Below are 24089 nucleotides of genomic sequence, written 5' to 3'. Positions count from 1 at the left end.
AAATTATATAATGGTTGAGAAGAATGACAGTCTCTATCCTTGACTTAATCATGCATTTTGTGCCAATCTGTTGGACTCTGAAGTGTGGGGGACTGCCTCATGGCAGAACACAGAAGGGGGCTTTATTTGAAAGTGGAACATGGACTTTCACAAATGAAAGATGTTTGCCTTTAACGCGAGTGCTCTCTCACCTGACTTGGACTCCTTGAAGACGGAGATGACGTGGCGTAGGAAGTTGGAGAGCTGCTCCGTGCTCTTGGAGTTGGGGTTCTTTGGTGTGATGTCCTCGTGCACCCACAGCGGCCCAAACGCTCTGAGCAACAACAACACAGTACTCCAGGCACTGTATACCCACCACCAGTAGCACCACATATGTGTTACTCAAGCACTTAATCATGTGCACACAGTGCACACTACAGTGACATTTTCACACACACACACACACACACACACACACACACACACACACACACACACACACACACACACACACACACACACACACACACACACACACACACACACATACACACACTTCACAAAACACCATTGCAGGTGTGCGTACCTGGTGGAGAGGAACTCGATGAGTTTGTTTGTCTTCTCGTCGGTCTCATTGGGTGTATCTTCAAGGTCCTCCAGGTCGTCAGGTGTCACAAGGGGTAAATTCCCGACACTGCCTGCAGTGCTGCCGCCACCTAGACTGGCAGAGGAAGAGTTGGAGGTGGAACTGAGGCCGGAGTCCACCACCGGAGACGTCTGCCACTCTCTCAGGAAGTCAGGGGCATCTAAAGGAACATGATGATAGAGTATACAAACTTAAATGTTAGTATATTGGTCTGGGGCTCTTTCAGCATGTTTTCGTTCTCCCATGTGTGTTTTCTACGTACGTGACTGCTGGTACTCTGTGTGGTAGCTGGACTTAATGGTGAGGGTCTTGTTGTCACTGATCTCTCTGGTCAGCATCAGAACTGAGGCTATAACCTGGAAGCACAACAAGGAAGACTCTTCAGTGGCTACTGAAATTTGGCCAGAGCCCTGTCAATGTCACTGAGTAACTTTCCATTGCCAGTAGGTGCAATGCCATATCAATTCAAGCCTAAAATGGCATAATGATAACAAATATCATGATCCCACTCTGACCTGGAAATTGTTGTTGCAGGAGAGGGCAATGAGGAGGTGGAGAAGGAGACGTTTGCTGTGTTCATAGACCTCTGGTCTGTAGTGGTCCAGACCTGACCAATGAAATGCACACAACCAGTGAGACGAAAGTAAAACACAGACTATAACAGGCTGGTACAGATACGTACAAGGGAGGAGGAAAACACAGCAAAATAATTAAGTGCCTTGGTAATTGTTATTGTTTTTACATCAAGAGAATTGAAATATCTTGCCAGAAATGTTTGGGTACACTTTCATAACACATAATTAGTTGCGAGGGCAACTCCCAACCAGGGAGCTCGTATCGCCTGTTTTTCAGTATGTACTTTCTATAAATATAACATTTCTCCCCCCCAAAAAAACAATACAACAAACAATACAACATGGATTCTTTGACAACTTCATGCGCACAGTAACAGAGACTGGATTATAATGAGAGGCCTGAAGTTAAGGGTTAGTATGCTGAATATGCAATATGAGTGCGTAATAAAACACAGCAGACACAGTAGGTATGTGTCCACATTAGATAATACGGTCCTGAGGAATGCAATGTGTCTGTGGTCACACAAGAGAATGGTGTGCCCTCCACGACTGTGTGGGATGGAGATAAAACCTGTCATGCTATGAGCTCATTGGACGTCACAGAAAATACCTGCAAGGCTATTTTTGTGTGTATGTGTTGGTGTGAAAACACCCCGTAGACACACAGTGACTGATGACTTTCTGATCTTATCTTTTTAGCTTTAGTTCCTTCAAGTTCATCTCATGTTGCCTCTGGGAGATAAGAGTCAGAGGCGGGAGAACTCGTACGGTTGGCCAACCAGCTCGTCCGGTTTTTCACATCAGAATATTGCACTTTCCAAAATACATGGTTGTGTATTTTATGCATGATATTTAGTCTGTGTTTTTACGGTTTCCTCAGTTTAAATTTCACTCTTCTTTCCTCCTTTTCTTTTCAAGATTGATCGGCTAAAAGCTCCATAGACCAAAGTTGAATTATGTCTGTGTGTGCTGTGTAACACCTACCCAAGAAGAGGGCATGTAGTAGCAGGGGCAGGTGTAAAGCCCAGTCTTCTCTCACGCTGTGGTCCACGACCATTTCAGTCATAAAGATCACTGCAATGTTACACCTGAGGACCAACACACACACAGATGAATCCACTGAGTGCACAAAACATCAACAGCACTTGCTCCTTCCATTGGCTCAATCAATACAGGAAAGCTCACGACAACTACATTCAGGAGAAAACCTGCGTTCCTGGTTGACTTTAACTCTTTAACTGTGCTTCAGTCTTAAGGCAAATTAGTATCAGCCAGTTAAGGAATGTGCTTGAGACAACTGATATGCAGATTACCCAGATGCAAAAAGGTAATTGCCAGGAAGTTTTTTAGGCAGGGGTTTCAGTCAATGCAAATCATCATTCAGTCTTGTCTTAGAAACTGGTTTTGTGTGTATATTGCTGCTGGGACAGTGGGGCCTCTCTTACTACTAAACTGCATCTGCATGAATATAAAGCCCCACTAATGTAATAAAACTGTCTGCTCTCTGCAATCATAAATCTAACCTGAATCTCATTTTCATCTCATTTTAAGTAATGATTTTTGAGGTGTTGAGAGAAGATAAATGAGTAAAATCCCTTCTAATATTGACTGGCTGACTCTGCTGATACATTGCTGATAGAAACATCACTGCTGCACCTCTGAGTCTGCTTTCTGTGTGTGATTTTTGTGGATGTTTCCCAGCAGGGTGCCTGTACATTGTGCGTCCATGTTTGTTTGTGCATACCTGTGCAGTGGTCCTCTAGGTGTGATGGTTTCTGGAAGGTAGTCAACCAGAGGAGCCCAGCAGCCTCCGTTAACAGGCATGGGTAACGGTTGAGGATGGTTGGTCTCCAGAACGCCCAGTAGCCAACCAGCATATGGTGGGAGTGGGTCGGCTACAAAAACAGACCAATCCCAAGATTTAGTTAGCGCAAATATGCTTGAAACACACACACTCTATAAACTCAAACCCAAGAAGCTTTCCCACGTCAATCAAAGCAGTGACGGACAGCTCATGTGACAGGTCACGTACAAACTATTCAAAACATGCGGAATTCCAAACATTAGCTTAGCGCAGTCCAGCTATTTCAACAACAAAGTGGTACATGGTAATTTACTACTATGCTTAACCAGTGCTACAATACTGTATTTTATTTTGAGAAGATTAACCTTACCTGTATTATGAATGGGAAACCACAGCCGGCTAACTTAATTATCATACAAAAATTGTACCAGCACCTTTAAAGCTCACTAATTAACACGTTATATGTCCTTCGTTCAGTCACAACAAAATTCACTAAAATGGAAAAACGACAAGGAAGATATTTTCTTCTTGTGGCTGACATCATGAAAGAGTATTGTTACATAACTGTCATGGTTTAGCGTAAAGCAGGTGTTCTCAAACTGCGCGCATTTTCTGAATTCCCTAATGTTGTTGGGTCTGAGTGTGGCCGGATGTGCTCTGCAGGCCACCAGAGACCACTGAGTTCTGGGCTGGGTATGGATTGACTTGCCAGTCTGGACTTTGAGAAGCTCTGATGTAGTTTGGTAAATGTATATCCTCCTTTTAAAAAATGGATCCACTCTTGAAACCATGTCTGGTTACGGTTCTGCTTAGTCACATGAGGACTACGACAGCAGACTCACGCCTGGATGACGCCTGCTAAAGATAGGCCGTGTACCATCAGCTTGCTGCTTGAGGTTAAATCTGTATCTGTGTCACAGGGGACAGTGGTGAGCCTGGGCTTGTGTCCAAATAACATGTTTCACAAACAACTGCAACATCAACAACAAAAATTTAAATGCAGTGAATGAGACACTTGTTTCATCCTGGCCACACCAGTATAGCTGTGTTTATCCAGGTAATTATTCCCTTGCACCATAAAAACAACTTCTGTCACTCTGTGCATTTATGTCTGTGTGGAGGGGACAGTTGACAATTAGCATAAAGGTCTGAGGTTTCAATGTCAAACACTGTGGACTGACAGCAAGAATCCAGGTCCTGGAGCTCTTTCCAAATAACAGACAGTTGTGAATCCCCACAAGCTGTTGGTGTGAGTACACACTGTACAAGGCCGGCATGGCTGTACATTCATTCTCATGAGAACCAAGACAACTTACTCTTTTCATCCTCATATGAGCCTCCAGAGCTGTTGCTGTAGCGAGATTCCAGTCTGTTGTGAGCCCTGGCCCTGCTGAGAGACAAGCATGACATTCAAAGTGAAATTTGGAGTTTCCAGACTTCCAAAATATATTCCATGACTGAAAAGTCTGAATAAAAAAAATGTGTATAAAAGTGTATAAAAAAAATACATTAATACTAACCGCTCTTCACTCTCTCTGACCAGCTTGTTCTCATCTGTGTCTGCCAGGTTGTCCTGACCAGCCACCACAGTGTTACTGCTGGAGGTGGTGCCTAACACATAAGACATTTCAGAGACAATCTTTAGAAATACAGTACAGTCAAATCATAGCTATCACAGAATGTGCCAGCAAATCTCCTCTCACCTGTCTGTGAGGTGGAGGCTTTGTTGCTGGCAGCAAAGCGGTAGAAGGGAGGGTTGTCGCAGTGCAAGACCACGGGGTTAACCGGGTCAGTCTGCTGCAGCTCAAACAGGAGCTCCTCCATTGTCTGGATGGTGTTGTTGCGACACAGGTAGATCACCACCTTCTTGATCTAAAAGAGATACGAATACACATTACGAACTGATTCCGCACACGTTGTCTCTGCATATTTGCGATGCTATTTATTATCATCAGAAAATGTAACACATGACCCGCATCTTTATCAGACTTTAAAGAGGTGTGTCGGTTCATACAGATTGCGCTTACATAAGGCAACAGTGTGGTGTCACTGCTAACTCCGCACAGGCTGATAAGGAACTGAAGGGTGATCCGTAAGTTGTTGCTCCACCTCTCGTTGGACACTAAAGCGTTCCAGGCATTCTCAATCTCCGGGCCAGGAACCTCGTCTCCATACTGACGATGTTAGGAAAAAATCCAGTTTAAACGTGGGAGATTTCATTGGAAAAGGGAGAGTGATTTCACAAACAAGGCCTCCTACCTTAGCAGTCATGAACATGAGGTTGTTGAGCACCAGCGAGGTCGCCTGCAAGGAGCCCCAGCCGTTGCCTCTCAGACTGGGGGACACGCCCATGCCCTGCCCCTGACCGTGAGGTTCTTCCTCTGGTGTGCAGGGGCTTGAGGCGGGAGGTAGGAGACCCGTGTCCACGAGCTCAATGTTACTAAGCCAGGGTAGCAGGTAAGAAAGCATGATCTGTCTGCCGTTGGGATGGGTGGTTGGGAAACGCTGGCTCACCTCTGCACAGCCAAAGAAAATGTCAGGGGAATTAATGTTGCCCTAAAGTGCCTGGAGGAAGCTGAGAACACACTGGGATTTAACAACCGTCTCAGGGAGAATAATGACCTCTGGGAGTTTTCAGTATGAGGGATCAAAAAGATCCTCTTGGAGATAACTTCAGTATTTAATGGGTTCACTAGATGTATTCAGCACATTGGATTATAATGGAACAATAAGACTGCATTTTGGCAGCTAACCTGACAAGCATTTTTTGTTATTGAAACATGATAGTGTAGGGAGATACAACAGCTTGGGGAGCGTAGTTTTATATATTGGACTTTGTAATGTGTTCCAGTTTCTTCAGCCTGAGAAACGTACCTGAGAAAAGAGGCAGAGTGAGCTCCGGGTACATGCTGGCCAGCTGGATGGAGAGTTGAGACAGGTTGACGCTGTACAGAGGAGGGAGGGGGCCGTGTGTTCCATACAAAATATTACAAGGCTTCTGCTCCACCATCCGCTTTGAGTATGCACACAGTTTAGACTCCAGCACCTGCAGACATTATTTATCATTATGGTCAAAATGCTTCGATGCTTTATGCTCCTGTTCTGTTTCCCACCTCTTTGTGTGCAATAAATAAATATATAACACTGAAACTGTGTTGTTCTGCTCTGTGTGCTGTATGTACCTGCATCAGCTGCATGGAGATCTCATATATTTCCCTGCTGGTGTCTGAGGCCTTGAATAACACCAGATTGAGCAAGGTCACGAGGTCACATGGGTAATTCCTGGCAAAGTAAGCAGAAATGGTCATTAGTTGCCGGTCACAATGAAAATTAACTCAATTAATAGAAACTGACAGTTGCTGGCAGTGTGAGAAATTAAACTCTTCTGCAAGGAGGCTAGAAACTGTAAATTGGTTTCCCCGGAGCTGATGGATCTTCAGATCAAAATGAACAAATGCATGCTTCCCTACCTGTTACCACAGACAGTGGCGATGGCCTTGAAGCAGCCAGATGCCAGCTGGTAAGACCCAGTAAAGCAGCGGTCCACGGCCCAGTTGAACAGATTGATTTGGTCTGGGTTCAGTTCCAAGAGCAGGATGACCACCTCACACCCAAGACGGTGAACCTACAGGAAAAGAAGCAATGGTACCAGAGATTAATATAATAACGCCTTGGTGCTGAACGTACTGAAACGTCTTTAAATGTATGTTCACTAGAGTATATTTTTGCAAAAAATAACATAAAAAGCTCCCGTGCAACAAACTAAATGCAATAGCTGATTGTGGAGATGACCTACCCGGATGTCGTGGCAGGCTAAGATATTGTCAAGCCATTTGTAGAGATAGCCATCAGTAGAGAGACCCACATTGTCGAACACTGGACCGCAACACAGAACTGCTGACATGGCCTGGGTGACAAAGGTTGAGTTAATGCTACTGTGTTTGTAAAATATAATGAAAAAAAAACAGGTTAGCAGCATTTGGGAGCACAGTTACTGCTTACCTTTAGAGCACAGTACTGGTAGCGAGTGATCTGGTGGTTGCGGTCACTGTAACGATCAAGGGGAGTGAACATGACACTGAAGGGTCCGGCCCATTGACTGAAGAGGATGAAGAGATGGTGTCTCAGAGACTGTTGAGGGAAGAGGAAGCGCCTGTGGTGGACTGCGTAGATGTGAGGATGAGAGAGAGGGAGAGAGAGACATAGGGGGTCAAAAAAGGTTTAAATTTACATTTGTAATTTCTGAGCGTTTTACTGGGCATGTACGACATACAATATCATAAAAACGTCAAGTGATTTACCGGGAACACACTGGATGAGGTTAGCCACCATGCCACTGAAATGAGCTCTGATGTCTTTAAGCACATCCAGCTCCTTCTCATTCTCAGCCTCCAGAAGCATCCGGGTTAGATCCACATACTCAAGGAATAAGGCGCCCAGTGCCAGGGAATCACGCTCCAGTGCTCCATTGGTGCTACAGAGGAGGAGAAGGACAACTGACTTATCGCAGAGACCGTCTTTGATGTTAGACAGGGAACTGCATCATTAGCCAGAAGTTACATGAGGAAGCAAGTGAGAGACAGGAAAGGGCATGAACGATGCATGAGCCCACGTGCATGAGGAAAGATCAGAACAAAAAACAACTCGAGGGCACCCAGGAGATTAAATGTGTGTGCTACCTGTCACTGATAACTCCTGCATTAGCCAACAGTTCAAAGATCCTCAGCAGCTGGAGCCTGAGAAGATCCCTCCTCTCTCTGCGCTTCTTGTTCTGAAAGCACACACAAGTTTTCAATTAAGTGCTGAACTGGGGAGCCGTCAAGCCTCAAACAATGTCTGCTGCTGTATTCAAAAACATACATTAATTATATTGTTTTGTTTATACAGTGTTAATTAGATTTTGGAATGAAAAGTGACTTAACTTTACATTAGTAGCAAAAAAAAGTCTATTTTCATAAATATCAAAATATTCACTGACTAGCTATGAACATAAACTTTATAATGCATGAAATATATACTTCTACATTCTTATTAACTGATGTATATAAAGTAAAATTTATCCTGGACCAACATTATACTTCATCACCAGTGTATTTTACAGTTTTCTGTGTGGGATCAATAAAGTTAATCTAATCTTGTTTCAGTGCTGTCGGTGTGTTTCACTCATCACTCTGTGTGTGTGTTACCTCAGGTCTACGCTCCAGTGCTTCCTTCATCAGTGGATGGAGTTCTTCGACGAGCTCCCTATAAACACGCAGGATGAGAGAGGCTCAGGATCAATTGATTGCTTCATTGCTAAATGAGACTAAATCTTCCTTCCTTGTAGAAGGGGGACAGTCTGATTTAAAGGAACACAATGGTTCGGAACAGATATCTATCTTGTGTAACTCAGACGCTTCGTGCCCTAAAACCACTAATCCTCAAATACAGGAATGTTAGACAAATTTGTCTGCAGAGACCTTAATCTCTTTAATAACAATGAGAACCCCTTTGAAAAACATTTCAGGTTAAAAATAGACTGAGTCTTTAAAATGAAATACCTCGCTTTCAGTGGAGCCTCTGTCCTGTGAAAAAAAATGTGATACATTTCTGTCCCTGTCTTCGACATCAGTGACGCAGTTCTTACTTCTCTGAATGTCTTAGAGGCGTCTCAGTTATGAAGTGAATGTGAACACTGATTGGAATAACTAGCATAAGAAGGGGATGTAAAGAAACTGATGAACCATGTATTTCTTATGTCTGGGATAAGACTAAATCCAGCACATCATCCATTTTCTGCTGTAATCTAAATCTGTCCGGTGTCATACCCTCCATACAGGCTTCATGTGTCAAAGCAAATGCTCCCACCAAAGAACAACACGTCAGGTTGCATTCAATGCAATGCATGAACAGTTGTCTGATCTTTAAATCAGACATTAGTTTTTGTAATGAACAAATTATTTGTTGTCTCAGTGGGTAAAAAGAATATTTTGGACTTGACCCATGTCTGATATGCATGATGAGAGGTATGCGTGTACTGTCACTGTGCATTTCTGCATGTGTCTGTACCTGAAGACCAGAGCATTTGTGCATCCGAACCCCAGCACCAGAGACTCTGTGATCTCCAGACTCTCAGCTCTCATCAGAGGGACGAGCTGTTTTAATAGCCAGGCAACTGAGGGAGTGCCTATCACCTGAGAGATGACAAGAAATACACAAAGATGGGTCAGGCAACATTAACAACCTACAACTAATTTACAAAAGTCTGGTAACAATATACACTGTATCTGCTTAATATCATTATTAATGAGTCCAGGTTTTTCCACTATGTTGCACTTTAAAATATCAGATACTAAATACTTTCTTCTCATCTTTTTTCTTGAAAATGATAAGTGACGATGGTGTCAGTGTGACTGTAAAATGTCTATCTGAAGGCTTTTCTTCACAATTTAAATCACATTCATCACTGCATTGTGTCAGAGCAACAATATATGCCCTTAGTGCTGAAACAATTAATCTGCAAGTCGATAGAGACTAACTTGAAATGATTAATCAGAGCTCACATATCTTTCTGCTGCACAAACACACACCTTGTTGTCGTAGGTGACGCTGCCGTCGGGCGTGGTGGCAGTGATCTCTGGGGTGGACGCTCTGAGGTGACCGGGGGACATGATGCTCGGCTTCGCCACTCCTAGACACAGGATCAGGTAGTTACGCCACAGAGAGATGTAGTTGTCACTGGAGCCTGCCGTGCTGGTCTTCTTAGCATTCACTGGACTGCTGCGGACAGAAAAACAGAGAATAGGCACAAAGTCAGATATTTGAATCTTTCACAGACATGGATTATTTGTTGTATGATATATGCGTTTTCATTTTGGTTATTTAAGAAACAGTTAAATGCCTAAAAAGTACAATATAATGAAAGTGTGGTCTTGTACTTAGGGTCAACCAGCGGGAGCAGCAGCTGGAGCCGTGTGAAGGCGTAAGGCCAGGCGTATCCCAGCGCAATGGGGCAGTGTTTGGGCAGGTGCTCCTGCCGCAAGAAGATGTGCAGACAGAGCACCCACGGGTCCTTCATGCACTGGGCAAAGATCCAGACGTGGCTGGGGCTCTTCACGTCGTAGGAACTGCTCACCAGTCGAGCCGTCCACTCCACCAGCCACTGGAGGTCAACGTGGTGGCTGAGAGGCAACGTGGACTGATGGAGGGGAAGGAAAGGAATTTCAGAGTCATATTGGAGAGTATGATAGACACGGTTTATCTGATGCACTCTGTTTCTGTTCTGTTCTGTTTCTGATCACCCTCTCACCACAAATAAACTCACCGAATCGGAGACAGCCACATGAACAAAGCTGTCCATGACAGCAGGACTCAGCTGGTCCATGACCTCTATCATGGGTTTGTCATCATCCTGGAGGGGAAGACATTTATAGAATCAGCTATTTTTATGACCGCGTCATACAATGTGAGAGAATTCACAGGCTGCATATGCTGCATATCTTATCACAGCTACAGTCAGATGGCTATTCTTCCATCCTGATATTGTCCTTGGCATACATGTTGGTGATATTTATCTTTAGACTGTATATTCATCTATTTTTCCAGTCACTTAAAATCTACACAGGGGTTTAAAAAGTGACAGAATTGTTCTTTGCTATGTTTGTTTGGTGAAGTCTGGAGTTTCCTGTACTGTACCTCCGCATGGCCCAGAGCTGTGAAGAGGCAGCGTATTTCTCTTAACACACCGACTGCCAGCTTCCTTGTGCTGATCTGACATGAGCAGAGGAGCAGCAGAGCCAGGCCCTCCACTGCATGGAGCACTGAGCAATGAGGGCTTCGCTCGGGCAGTCTGGGGCTCGACTGATGGAGAGGGAAGAGAGCGAGGGAGGAAAGGTCAGTGAAGAGTAACAAATCTGGCTGTAAGTCACCGTTTTTGAGTTATGGTTTTGTGTTATGCTTTTTGACAGACAGAATTTAAACACTATTACTGTTGTAAGAGGGAAAAAGTATGCTGAAGTGTGCTAAACTACGCTGTACTAACCTCAACACCACCTCGCATCTTCCCCTGGAGCTGCAGTGCTAGCCTCCACTGTGTGAGCAGCTGGAGAAGGAGCTTCACAGATGCATCCTGCAGACCCTGATGGGTGTCCTGGACCTGAAACAGTTACAGAAGACTTTTATAGAAGGGCTGCCAATGCAAATATGTAGCACATGTTTTTAATTTAGAAAGGATAAGGCCTTTTGAGTTACTCAAAAGGCCTGTGTTTTCTGACAGGCCTCCTGTGGCACAGAGGATAATTTTGCAAGGGTAAGTAGCATCAACTGAAAAAATGGAGGCAGATAACTAGGAGCAATGTTTTATGGATTCTGGTGCTGGTTCTCAATTTCACCTCTCTCTATTTAAAGCACATGTTAGATTTGTCTGATTCTGAATGTTTCTCAGGACATTCAGTGCAATGCCGGGCAAAATCTTTTACTGTCTGGGTACTGGGAGGTTTCTGTCAGCCTCAGCTTTACCTCACGCAAAAGGAAATGTGTGTAACCGAACAGGACGTCTTCCCTCCAGTCTGAGAAATCAAGCAGCAGGCTCTGCAGGGAGTTCTGGGAAATCAGACGAAGCTCATCGTCCATGTGCACAGTAAGTCTGAGGGACAGATGACAACATATGTTGAATGAGACACATCTTGCTGAAGAGATAAAAAAAACAATTTAAGTCATGAAACTGTACAATATCTCTAACACAAATGACATATAAAGATATAAAATTAGCAGTGATTGCTCAACAGGATCGTTATGTGTTTTGTATATAATTAGTGAGAAATTTCATGTTAGCCTGCCAGACTTAAAGCTGTTCTGTCTGACTCACCGTGACAGCAGGTCAATAAGCTCGGGTTTGGACATGGCATCAGGAAGGATACGAGGAATGGCAGCCACACACGTCCTGAACAGGTCGATTTTAGGCTTCCTTTCGCCGCTGTTGGAGACGGAAACATTTACTTATGGCATTTGTAATTTTCTTCACTCAAAAAACAGGCAAGTTATTTTAAGAGTGTATAAACATGGAAAACATACTCATCACATATCAAAAACTCAGACATTAAAACAGCACAATTTCAAATAATTTAGAGAATTGAGTGATTTACTTGAAAATGTTTCATATTTCTACTTTTCTATTTCTGTCATAGTTACGTACGTAATCATGTCCTCTGGTTCTTTGTTGAGCATCTGGACGCTGGTGAGCATCATACAACGGCCCACCTCCTTGTCCAAGTGTCTCAGGATGTTGTCCAGAGCCTTTCGCACCTGGGAGTAGTACAAGGACATGCCTGTGGAGAACACAAAGAGACAGTACATGGAGTTAGAGAAACTTCTTTTAAACCACACAGGCTTGGATGCCGACAGACACAGCAAACAGACCTATTAGCTTGGCTTCCTCTTCAGTGAGCGTCTTGCTGAGATAAGTTTTCTTCTTCTTCAGAGAGTTTCCAGAGGGCAGAGTGGCTCCCGTGTTGGGCATGGGAGGCTCTCCGTCCTTCTGTTGCAGAGCATCTGCTATCACCAGAAATGCCCGCAGACCTATGTTCATACGCTGGAACACAGATGAAGCATCCTTACTACACGCCAGAAGTCTGTTTATCAAGAGCAATGGCAAATTTGTGGAAGGAATTGAGTAAACGCACACCACCATGTATACGATTGCTGGTTTGTAATCACTCTTATAACGTCTTTACTGTGTTAAAAGAGCACTCCACCAATTTAGCATCGCACTCCTATAACACTGTTGGCTTCCCAATGGACATTTTTATAAGAGATCAGTTCAGTAGATTTGCGTGTGCTATGCTAGTAGCAGCTAATGTAGCTTGAGCTGCTAGCCTCAAGCAGATGGCTACAGAGGTCTGGTCCCAGTTTTTTTTTTCAGACTTGTCATCTTCAGCACTAACTGAAGCTGACTCAAATTTATTGGACTTCATTAGATCTAATCATACTGCATACGATCAACTCAAAGTGAATCTCTTTACTAGAGCTGAAAAGGTGCTTATTCATTCTGAGGGTGCATTTAAATTTCAGAGCTCCAACAGAGAGCACATTGTTCTTCACCTTCTTCGCCGACTGAAGAGTACAAATAAATGCTGGCTCATCCTTCTAACGTGGCCAGGGGACACACTGTGTGATCTGTGTGTGAGTGTGCGCACATGATTGAGTGTCTGTGTCTGCCCTCTTTACCTCTGGGTTGAGACTGAAGGCTTTGGCAGGTTTCCCGACACTCAGCAGGTCAAATATGATCTCCTTCATGGCGAAATCCAGTCTCTCCTGAGCAGCGGACAAACATACCGGTGTTACAGGATTTCAGAGTTAATGTGGTGTGAGGCTGCCAGTATGTGTACTGTACGTCACCAGCGGCACACAGATGGGACATTTCTATTATATAACTGATTATATACAGAATGAACACATGGAAAAGGACAACAGATGCCAGGACAAAACAATGTATGGACATAATCTGTCTTATTTATGTCATTTACACATATGTGCAGTTGAAGAGCCATGAGCGCAGGCACTTTCACGATCTTAAAGAGGAGCCCTTAGATTGATTGTATTCAATTTTAATAATGGATTCTGGTTAAATGTGAAAAAATCTGATGGTAATCCTGTATTATCAGAGCAGCTGTGTGAGTAGGTACTGAAATGACTGCTTTAGCTTTTGACCTGTTTATGAAACTGTGTCAACGAAATATTGTGGATTCATAGTGTTTGCGTGAGTGCCAACCTACATCTAAGATTTCACATGAGTTTGTACATGAGCGTGTGGAAGTGTCATACATACACACCTGTGCAATAAACTGGATGATCTTGACAAAGATATTAAGGGGCATGTCTCTGGGTACAACGCTACGGCTCCCTTTGGGGAACAGGGTGGAGGTGATGGACGTCAGACGACTGGTGGAAGAAGGAGGGACGAGAGAGAGAGGAGACACGGGGAGAGAGAGTTAAATATCCCATTAAAATCATTACATGTTGGGCTTTTTAACAATAACCAATCATTTCCACATCAGTTTTAAGAAACACAGACAATAACCAAACTAAACTAACACCACCACAACAGAAGAGAGCGACAATCTCTGCTCTGCATTTCTGACTGGGTTGTGTTTTGAAAGAAATCTGCTCAAACATCACAAATGTTACAGCACAAAGAAGAAGCAGCAGCAGAATTAAAGATTTTCCGGGAGAGGTTTTCTATGTCGTCTCATTTGTTTGTGGTAATTATACTCAGTATCAGAATCTAGTTAACAATGACATATTGAAGGTTAAAAATTAACAAGTGTAATCAGATATCTGTTACCTCTGTGTTCCAGTGTTGCTCTCGCACTTTATCCGGATCATGTAGACCCACAGCAGGCGGTAGAGTGATTCTAGAGCCACGCGTGCCATCTTGGGGTCTTTATTCTGCGTTCATACACATGCGGAAATATAGATATACAGATAAGTAAAAGATAAAATAAAATAAAGAAGTGTAGACTTGAAGTTACACCACTGAAAAGTCATAGTCTACAGGATTTCACTCCATGGAGGCAAAAAGGACGGCTTTTAAATCACTCCCTCTTCACTAACCTGATCACAGCATCTCACAGTAAAACATAGCACGCATCTGTCTTGTCTATCTTTTTACTGCAGCTCTGCATCAAGATTTAGGGAATTATTACTTTAAGCAGCACCAGTAAAACTGTACTTCACACTATGATGGTCAAATTTTGCAATTAATCCACAGTTCGCATGCGTGCCGAACCATGGGGAGGGGTACATACGGATCACGGATCAGCTACGTTCCATTACACTACTACGAGAAATCTTTACGAGCCCCCATCAATCACTATGTTCTGCAGCGTTTCCCTCGAGGCAATACATACTGCTGGTTGATTTGGAGGTGGAAGAGATATTAGGTAATGCTAGTGCGGCAGTTTGTTGTGAGAAGTTCAGTGTTGTGTGCAAATCGTTCCCTAGGGGCAGAAATTTATTGACTACATCATTTTTGTGTGAGTGTAACGCTGCTTGTGATCTGTACAAATACCGCCCCCCCCTCCCTGCAATGCTATAGTAATGATTTACATTGGCAAGGTATAGAGAGAAAGGCTGACCTTCAGGTTTGAGAGGCAGTTGTTGAGGAAAATGTGCCAGCGGCTGAGGAAGAACTGCTTCTGACTGACACACAGCAGGCAGGTCACCAGAGGATAAAGGGCCTGGTGTGGAGAGAGAGGACACATGGGAAATATTTGCATCAGGCACATCAGACAACCAGCTCTAAAGGATCAAGGTACCTAAATTCAAAGTTTGTCATGTAAATATAAAGGATTCAGACCGTCTTCCTCACCAGTTTTATTCATCAACAATGCAGCTTTGTAGTTTAATGACATCAGTCAAAACAGGTCTGACAATCATTGAGGTCAAGCTAAAATCTCATTTATGAGCTCTTTATCATTTAATGACAACAGGCAATTACACTACTTCAGATTAAGCTTCATGCAATCATGTGACACTTGTTTGAAGCCTCATAAATCCCTCGACAACCTGTTTTTTTTTCACAATCCTCTACGTTGTCCTCGCTAGAATGAAGTCAATTTAGCAAAACACTTCTTTCTCTGTGCTTTGTCTTCAAGAAAACAACAAGGGAGTTTGGTCCTTTTATGGACTAACCCTAACATTATGACATCAATTAATACCTTTACAAGTTAATACAAGACACTAATATATGAACATTTTCAAAATAAGATTGGCATACTTGGTCGTCTATTTTGTTCCCTTATCTGGGAAAGGCATGTAAGTCTACATACAGATCATTCTTAAACACGAATACCTTGCGAATGACTGATGTGAGTCCAGGTCCACCCATGTCATGAAAGGTTATGGGAGTGCTTGGTCTGAGGAGAGCATCATTTACCTGTCACTCCTTATCATAGAGGGTGTTTGTTATGTGTCTGCCTAACATTTCAGTGTCTCTTACTCAGAGCGTGAAAGAATAACAATTAAGGAAAACACCACATTACTGTCATTCCGCTGTCCGTTCTGCTCCGACATGACAGCCGATTGTTTGTTTGTGTGCATGCCTGTGCGCTGTTCCGTTTGGAAAAAGTGAAAACATATACAATGCATGTGCAGAGGAGTGTGTCAAGTCTTGAATGCATAGGCTGCTTGGAGTATTTGGAGAATCCACTGAAGGAAGCAAGCCTGATAACTGAGTGACATGTCTGCAGTCCAGTGGACACGACTTTCTTTCACAGCACGAAGAACCCGTGCACATATCGCAAGTAGCACATCGACAGCAAGCAGCAATAATGCAACACAGCAGCCGGACATCATGTTTTTGTTTTGTTTTTTTATGCAATGGAATCCAACTCAAAGGCGATCTGTCTTCTTAAATCATTTCTGTCCAAAAGCCTTGTTTTCTTTAACCTGTTTCCATTGCAAATCAACTTGTTAGCAAACTCTGTAGAAATGAACATCTGCATCTCAAAGAGATTCAAATATAATTGGGGAAAAATTAAGCATGAATTTGGAAAATACCTTAAACAAGTTGATTTAAGTTAGAACAATCTTGCGTCAAAGATTGCTGCCTGTTCTATCATTTCCTTAACGTTCATGGTGAGGAAGTACCATAACAGTCCTGGTAATTAAACAGAGGACTTATACTGCCTGCTTGTTCATGTGAAACCTCTGTCTTAATAAGGGAGATGTACTGCATCTAATTTGCTGATTCCCCTGCCTGTTTCCCTGCTGTGGGCAAATATTGCCCATCTGGCACTGCTCCAAAAACTAGCCTGCGCACTACACACTGCACTCCTGTCTCCTTCCCACGGAGAGATAAAAGCCCACATGTTGGAGGGTTACAGTAAGAGCTTTCACCAATTATTTTTAATGGACAAGAAATCAAGAGTGATTAGCAGTATCGAGAGAAACTTACCAGAGAGTGTTTCTTCCGGGACGACAGGTCCAGTGTGGTATCATACAAACTCTCAACGAAGTTTCGGAGACACGGCACGTTCACTTCATTTTTCACAGTCTGGGGGAGGATGAATAAAGTTATGTCTGTACACATTTAGGTTCCATGCCCCAATGTCCTTTTTCTACTTTTCCTGATGATATATAGTCATGAGCTTAAGATTTATACTATTCTAGAGATATAAATGCTATGTATTCAGACCAGAAAGACAAGCAGAATTTTTAATTAACACACACAAACAATAAATCAACCCAAAAAAGAATATTGAGAAGCAAGATGAAATGCACTTACAGCAGCTACAGGTACAAGAATCTCCACAAACAGTCCGGCTAATGAATGTTTAATGTCTTTATCCTTCACTTCCAAGAAATACTGTGCACACTCCTGCAGACATAAAGAGACATAAAGTCAGAGACAGTGAGAGAAGCAACGTATGCACATGATAATTCTGTGAACGCAAGGTCACCGGTCCAAATCCTGTTTTTTTATGGGGGAAGGAAATGAGAAACATTCTCACCACCAAACATGTGAGCGGAGCGTGAGCGGAAGGATATTGGATGGAGCTTGGAGCAGATTATTGAAAACGCTGGAGCATCACCTTATCTACTGCTCCATCCTACTCCAATTTTGTTCCAGTACAGCTCACATTATGAGTTCAAAGTGAATAAAAGCCTCTCTGACTTTTGATGCTGCTGCAGCTGAAGCTGCTGCTGCTGTGGCGTCACCAAGAACTCTTTGGTTTTTATACATCTATTTTTCAGTTTATGGGAGACTGAGTCTGAAAGAGACACATGACAGAGACAGAACTCACAGCAGAGAGAAACGTCTTTGTTTAAACTGATTTTTAATTAATAACTGACCATTTTATTAGCTTATAAAAGAAACATCAAACCTCAAGTTTGAGTTGAACTGGGTTGTGGGGTTTTTTTTTAATTCAAGGCAGCCTTTATCTTTATCTGGAGCGGTTTGAGTGGAGAGGGGTGAAATCTGGATCGAGCGTGGAGCGATATTGAAACTCTCACTGCTCCGCTGCACTCACATGCTCTGCTCACCACTGCAATTACCATCAAAGGCCCAATAAACAAGGCACTTAACCCCTAATTACTTCTGCGGACCTATAGGAAAGCTCTATGATAACACTAAACTTCTTCCAGACACAACCGTTTGCAGTGAAAAAGCATGTCTGTCCTGCGAACGCTTCAAGAGACTCCTAAACGAGAGCTCTTGACAATTTGTTGACACGGAAATAATTGGTCAGTGATTTCAGCTCAGCCTACCTGCATAAACTGGAAGGAGGCTTCAAAGTCTTCCACCGGGTACATTTTGATACGGAAGAACTTGAGTCCCATGATGAGGCTGATGGTGGACTGGATGACGTAAGGGCTCTGCTCCTTCTGTCTCAGCTCCTTCAGCTCCGAGATGAACTTCTTCCTCACTGCCGGGAATCTGTCGAGGAAGCAGTGAGCAGATGTGAACAGAGTTTTAGTAAACGTTTCCATATCCAGGTCTCAGCCAAGTGGTGGTACGGTGAGTGGGATTACTACCAGTGGTATTGTTGTGCGTGGAGAGGTGGGTATACTCTTAATATGTGCCCCAATTGATGCACCTAAAACTAACCTTAACCTTTACAGCACTGCTGTAGCATCACAAGGTTGTTTGTATTACTGAAAGCAACAGGGCACGTAGGCTGCAATGTTTTTCCTAGGATGGCGAAGGCATGACTCTGTCTACTCTGGGATTTAGAAGAGGTTACATGCAAAACGGACTAAAAATAAGTATATGCTGTATACCTACGTATACCCTCTAACTCCTACTGCTCCATGCACCTGTTTTTTTTGCTTTTTGTTCTTTTTTGCCTGTGCACATTAGTGTGTGCTTGTGTGTGTGTGTTTGTGTATGTACCCACCATCCAGATAGATTATACCAACAGCGCTCTGCAGGCCTATATTTAGAATGGCATCTGGAGGGGTGACGTGGAGGGAGCATGTAAGTGTGTGCGTGTACTTGTTCTTCTGTTTTTTTGTTTTTTATTTCGGGGGGCTTTGCATGCTTGACAGGGGTTGCCACAGCTGTTAAGTAAGTGGAACGGTCATTCTGTTTAGTGCTGAGTGTTTAAATAAGATGCACATAAACACTGTGATCCATAAACAAGGCTGGAAAAGCATGGAAATAATGCCAAGAATAAAGTAAGTGCCCAGACTGTTAAAGCCTGTGTGTACTCAACCTTTTCATGGCCCTGTGTGTAAATAATGTGCTACAAATAGTGTGAATAAAACTGAAATGGAGTTAAAAAATCAACTAAGAAGCTTAATAAAGTGGAGAAACAATGGTCCACACATAAAACACTGCACATCTGCTAAACTAGATCTAGAAGTATTGACTGTGATCCATTATTAGATCGATGTTTAGTGATGTGATGGCTCAGCTGGCGTGTGTGTGTGTGTGTGTGTGTGTGTGTGTGTGTGTGTGTGTGTGTGTGTGTGTGTGTGTGTGTGTGTGTGTGTGTGTGTGTGTGTGTGTGTGTGACAGCAGTGAGCTAATCCTGTGAACCCACACCTCCTCCATCACAGTAATAACCTCCTGGAAAATGGGAACAGCGCTCATCTCTCATCACACACAACATTAAACAGACGGAGGACCATCATCTGGAGTGTCATTATCCTCAGTTGCCATTACACACATACAATGTATTTACCAACACACACACACACACACACACACACACACACACACACACACACACACACACACACACACACAAACACACAACCATGCTACTACCACACAGGGAATGGCAGGCATTTGTTTTTTTTCCCCAGTTGTCCTCAGTTCAGAGGGACAGTATTTTTAATTGCTGTTTCTACTGAAAATGGGGTCAAGGGGAGGACAGGTAGCTACAGTAACTACACATTCAATCTTCCTCCCTGACAAATCAGCCCAGAGATGCAACATGACCTGGATTACCAACTCAATTTACATGAGTGGCATGAGGAGTTTCAGTCCAGACTGTAAAGACGAATAAGTAAATCCAGTTCATATTTCTCATTTATGGATAATGACAACAGACAAAATCAACTCCCTGTAGATATACAAACATTTAATGTGTGTGCATACACAAACAAAATAAACATTAATTTACCTGGACTGAGCCACAACTCCCACTACTTCAGCATAGAGGTCAGCCACTATGTGCATGTTGCCTGTGTTGGGTCCCAAGTACCTAAAGAGAAAACACAGAAATGATCAGCCAGAAAGAAAAGACAGCAGCACACCGAAACTCTGAACTGGGATTCATTCAATGCAGTCAAGTAAATTCTGATTTGTGTTTCTACGTGTTATCATTCTTACCCTTCCTTGTATTTGAAGTGCTTGAAGGTCAGGTTTATAACTTCCTGGATGAGTCCATCCAAAAGAGGATGGAGGGGGATCTGGATCGAGAAAAAATGTTGTCATTTTAGTCTCAAATGTTCAATCTGGATGCAAACAGACTGCACTGTAAACTGAGACTGACCTGCTTCAAAACTTCTATAAGAACGAGTGAGAAGATGAAGTCTATTGCCAGATCTCTTCGCTCCAATAAGTAGTCCTTCTGCTGCTCATCACTGACAGACAGAGAAACAGAAACATTATTTGTCACATTTTGTGTAACAGTGTTGATCCTGTATGGGGGGCCAGAGTGCACTTCCTGTTCTTGCCTCTGTGTGTGTGTGTGTGTGTGTGTGTGTGTGTGTGTGTGTGTGTGTCCTACGTGAGAATCTGCTTTAATTAAATTTCTGTTAATCAGTTCATTGTAGGCACCATCTGGTCCACTCCGTGTACTCAGTGTGCAGTTTGTTTGAGATTTGGAAACAAGCTTCAGCAAAGAGGACGACAACTACAGAGCAGTTTATTGAGTCTTCTGCTGTGTGTAGGGTCATATATGGTCAGTCTGCCGTACAGTGTTGCTTACTGTTTATTGCTTTTAGGTGAATAAAACTGAATGAAAACATTACAAATTAAATGACTGTTTTCCAAAAACTTAATGAGCCCGGATGAATGACTACAATCTTTGATAGGAATATAGACATGTGGAGGTTTGTCATTCGGGAATTTTTCTGTATGTGTAAGTGAAACTTAGTCCTCCAAATCTACTCCAACATCTCAGATGGGTGCAGAGATGATTTTTATAATTGAGCGTGTGTGTGTACTGCTTTTGCCCTCTCACTTCTTGGACTTGGTGTTGGCCCTGGGCCGATACTCATGGGACTCGTCTTCCAGGCCGTTCTGCCTCTTGTACCAGTCAAATAGCGTCCTCAGGATAGACGGCAGGCAGTACTCTGCTAGAGAACTCATAGAGCTGATCAACTGAAAGCGAAAGTGAGCAAGAGAGAGAGACAGGAAAGAGCGAGAGCTTAATCCCAGTTCCAAAATAAGACATTGGTACAGCTGGACCTGGATGACAGATGAAAAAAGGGGCAGCACATATTGCTGATGATACCTGGTCGAACTGTGGGTCCTCTCCTCTCTGCAGAGATTTGTTAAGTGGCTTCTCCTGTGAGACACGAGGACAGACAGAAGGGAACACATTTGTGTCAGAAGGGGTGAGAACAGGTAGACATTTTATTATGAAATTTTCGAGACAGGAAACTCAAAGTTCAAACTGCTGTAACTGAACTGATTTCATTACATAGCATCGGACGAGGCACTTAGGTACTAACGTTGCCATGTTCCTTTCATGAAACATATCAGCTGCTCAGCCTGATTTCCACACACATACAAAAACACTTAGATAAAAGACTTCTTCGCACCACTATACATCATAGATCAATAATCCTCTGAACCCAAAGAAGCAGTTTCTAACACACTCAGTCAGTGAGAAAAAAAAGGTAATATGAGAGACTTAGTGGATACAGAACGCCACACATATTTGGTTACTTCTGCAGGCAAACACATGACTCCAAGTTATCTACATGGCAAAACACTATTTGAAAATCTATTTCATACACATGTAGTTAGGTCATACAGCTTCCTTTTCTTATGACTTAGGAATTTGCCACAGGAAATAGCGATTTCTTTTTATCTATGTATCTATTTCTTACCTTTTGTAACTGTAGCAATAGGTCAAGAAATGTGAAATATAATATATATAATATACTGTAGCATTGGCCTTTATAGAAAAATAACCAGTGGCTACAATGAGGTTACAGTGTGTTTCACTGTGGGATGAAAACTAAAACAGCTATTTCCTGATTAAAAAAAAAAGATTTTATACCTAACAGTCACAGTCACCATTTAGGTTTTTCTGAGAGAGAAAAGACCCTGACTGAAACACTGCAGATACACGTGGAGGGAGATAGAGAAAAGATATATAGTGTAAATGTGTTAGATCTTTTCTAAACTAGGTTTTATTATACTGCACATGAGCCAGGATACTGAGATAATATTTGGCAATGAGGCACATTTGCAGGCATCACCTCCTCTGCACGAAAAGGATTAGTCAGCATATACTGTCATAAAAAGCCGACGAATAACACAATCAGATAAAAAATCATTCCTCAATGATGATGATGATGTAAACTGAGACAGATGGGCTAAGAAACAGAACAGAATGAGACTTCAGCCATGCGAGTCACTCACCAGCGGTTCGGCCATGATGATGCGAATCTTGCGCTCGGAGAGCAGGGTGAAGTTGGCAAACAAGCTCTTTAGGACGAACTCGCCCGGCTTACTCTCCGGGTCCACGTTGACAGGCGCCATGACGACAGGACCCTTCCTCTCTCCCAAGGTTCCACTGACTGGCGGGAGGGGTGGCTTCAGTCCCACTGGAGAGGCTGGGGAGAGTCAAGAGAGGTCAGTTAGTCTGAAGCAGGGGGTCTTCAAAGCCTGACACTGTACACTTCTCTGGCAAGTTCTGGATTCTGGATCTTTTCTTTTCTTTGATTTCTAAACAGATTTATGGATATTTATTCACAGTGGACACTGGAAATGAACAGTGCCACTCACACTCAATCTAAAAATATGTGCGTCATGTCTTTACACTGAGATTTGACTGAGTTATCTCTCATAAAAGACATCCTTTTCTGACTCAAATTACAGCAGTCAGGCGCTAAAGGTTTTAAATTACCTTAATTGCCTCCATGATCTGTGTGTCACAGCCACTGCTGCAGCTCTAACTGCTGATGTGTTGGTAAGCAGCCAAACCAATCGGCCTAACTGCAGCTAACTCTTCAGAAAACCAGCATGCATTTGTCCCTTTCGACTCACACAGTGTTGTAGACGGACAGCTGAGATGTAGACTCTCATGCTCTCTCTCTAAATAAACCTCATACTTTGACCGAGAAACAGAATATGTCTATGTCAGAATAACATCGTTTTATATCATTTCTGTGAAGTTAAAACTCCTCAGGGATGACTAATTTATACTGAGTGCATCCAAGTTAGACCGGGTACACTCTCCAGGCACACAGATGGACACGCACACACACACACACACACACACACACACACACACACACACACACACACACACACACACACACACACTTGCTGGGCAGCCCATGTTTTCATTTCTCCCTTCTGATTACATCATTAGGGAGACTGGGCACCATTAATTCTTGCAGGACATAATGATAAACAGACTGAGAAAGAAAGATAGGGAGTGGGTGGAGTCTGGATGGGATTTCAGTGAGCGACAGACAACAGACGGATAGACAGATATAAGGAGGGAGAGGACATCTCCTGTCATGCGATTCGAGGAATATTAACATGGCCTTAAAATAGAACAAACTCATCACTACGAAACAGCACATTTCCACTGCGTCAGTTACTGTGCACTACTAGACCAGAAGCGAGACTGTGTGGAAACGGAGCATGCTGCACTATGGACTACTGTCCGAAAACAAATATTTAAACACACTTGTACTAAAAATGGCTGCAACAATAGCCAATGAACGAGGCTTGTGTGACTGCAGTAAATCTGCAGGTTTGATTCTCTCAACATGCTGGGAAGAACAAGGTGCATAAAACACTTTTTCCACAAGGTGAAACGACGCACTAATTCATCAAAGCATTTCCCAGAAGTGGCTGGTGTGTGTGAGTTAACAACTCTGTCAGGTCTAACTGACCTTTCATGAC

At 43.0% G+C, this 24089-nt stretch overlaps 1 protein-coding gene across 3 annotated transcripts in view; it reads right to left on the bottom strand.

Annotated features, from left to right (window-relative positions):
- Window positions 1-24089, bottom strand: part of fryb (furry homolog b (Drosophila)) — a 47909-nt gene that overhangs the window by 12582 nt on the left and 11238 nt on the right. For 2 of the 3 annotated variants that reach the window (XM_070982359.1, XM_070982358.1), the window contains exons 2-43: window positions 22593-22786; window positions 21454-21507; window positions 21181-21320; window positions 20488-20578; window positions 20325-20404; window positions 20116-20196; window positions 18254-18422; window positions 17268-17360; window positions 16938-17036; window positions 15118-15219; window positions 14325-14428; window positions 13813-13921; window positions 13208-13294; window positions 12401-12572; window positions 12177-12309; window positions 11850-11957; window positions 11501-11627; window positions 11025-11138; window positions 10679-10843; window positions 10308-10394; window positions 9922-10181; window positions 9574-9763; window positions 9053-9177; window positions 8191-8248; window positions 7684-7775; window positions 7306-7478; window positions 7007-7167; window positions 6801-6911; window positions 6475-6629; window positions 6187-6286; window positions 5879-6050; window positions 5264-5520; window positions 5032-5178; window positions 4708-4876; window positions 4525-4615; window positions 4321-4394; window positions 2945-3095; window positions 2185-2288; window positions 1141-1232; window positions 888-981; window positions 566-785; window positions 192-343 (exon numbers count right to left, since the gene is read on the bottom strand). In XM_070982359.1, coding sequence (XP_070838460.1) covers window positions 192-343; window positions 566-785; window positions 888-981; window positions 1141-1232; window positions 2185-2288; window positions 2945-3095; window positions 4321-4394; window positions 4525-4615; window positions 4708-4876; window positions 5032-5178; window positions 5264-5520; window positions 5879-6050; window positions 6187-6286; window positions 6475-6629; window positions 6801-6911; window positions 7007-7167; window positions 7306-7478; window positions 7684-7775; window positions 8191-8248; window positions 9053-9177; window positions 9574-9763; window positions 9922-10181; window positions 10308-10394; window positions 10679-10843; window positions 11025-11138; window positions 11501-11627; window positions 11850-11957; window positions 12177-12309; window positions 12401-12572; window positions 13208-13294; window positions 13813-13921; window positions 14325-14428; window positions 15118-15219; window positions 16938-17036; window positions 17268-17360; window positions 18254-18422; window positions 20116-20196; window positions 20325-20404; window positions 20488-20578; window positions 21181-21320; window positions 21454-21507; window positions 22593-22786 — 5457 coding nt within the window. The remainder of the gene's footprint in view (window positions 1-191; window positions 344-565; window positions 786-887; window positions 982-1140; window positions 1233-2184; window positions 2289-2944; window positions 3096-4320; window positions 4395-4524; window positions 4616-4707; window positions 4877-5031; window positions 5179-5263; window positions 5521-5878; window positions 6051-6186; window positions 6287-6474; window positions 6630-6800; window positions 6912-7006; window positions 7168-7305; window positions 7479-7683; window positions 7776-8190; window positions 8249-9052; window positions 9178-9573; window positions 9764-9921; window positions 10182-10307; window positions 10395-10678; window positions 10844-11024; window positions 11139-11500; window positions 11628-11849; window positions 11958-12176; window positions 12310-12400; window positions 12573-13207; window positions 13295-13812; window positions 13922-14324; window positions 14429-15117; window positions 15220-16937; window positions 17037-17267; window positions 17361-18253; window positions 18423-20115; window positions 20197-20324; window positions 20405-20487; window positions 20579-21180; window positions 21321-21453; window positions 21508-22592; window positions 22787-24089) is intronic. The other variant, XM_070982360.1, reaches the window with a different exon arrangement.

This window comes from Chaetodon trifascialis, chromosome 16 (assembly GCF_039877785.1).
Source record: "Chaetodon trifascialis isolate fChaTrf1 chromosome 16, fChaTrf1.hap1, whole genome shotgun sequence".
NCBI classification, from domain to species: Eukaryota; Metazoa; Chordata; class Actinopteri; order Chaetodontiformes; family Chaetodontidae; genus Chaetodon; species Chaetodon trifascialis.
The sequence above is the reverse complement of the archived record's forward strand: the minus strand, read 5'-3'. Positions and strand labels throughout refer to the sequence as shown.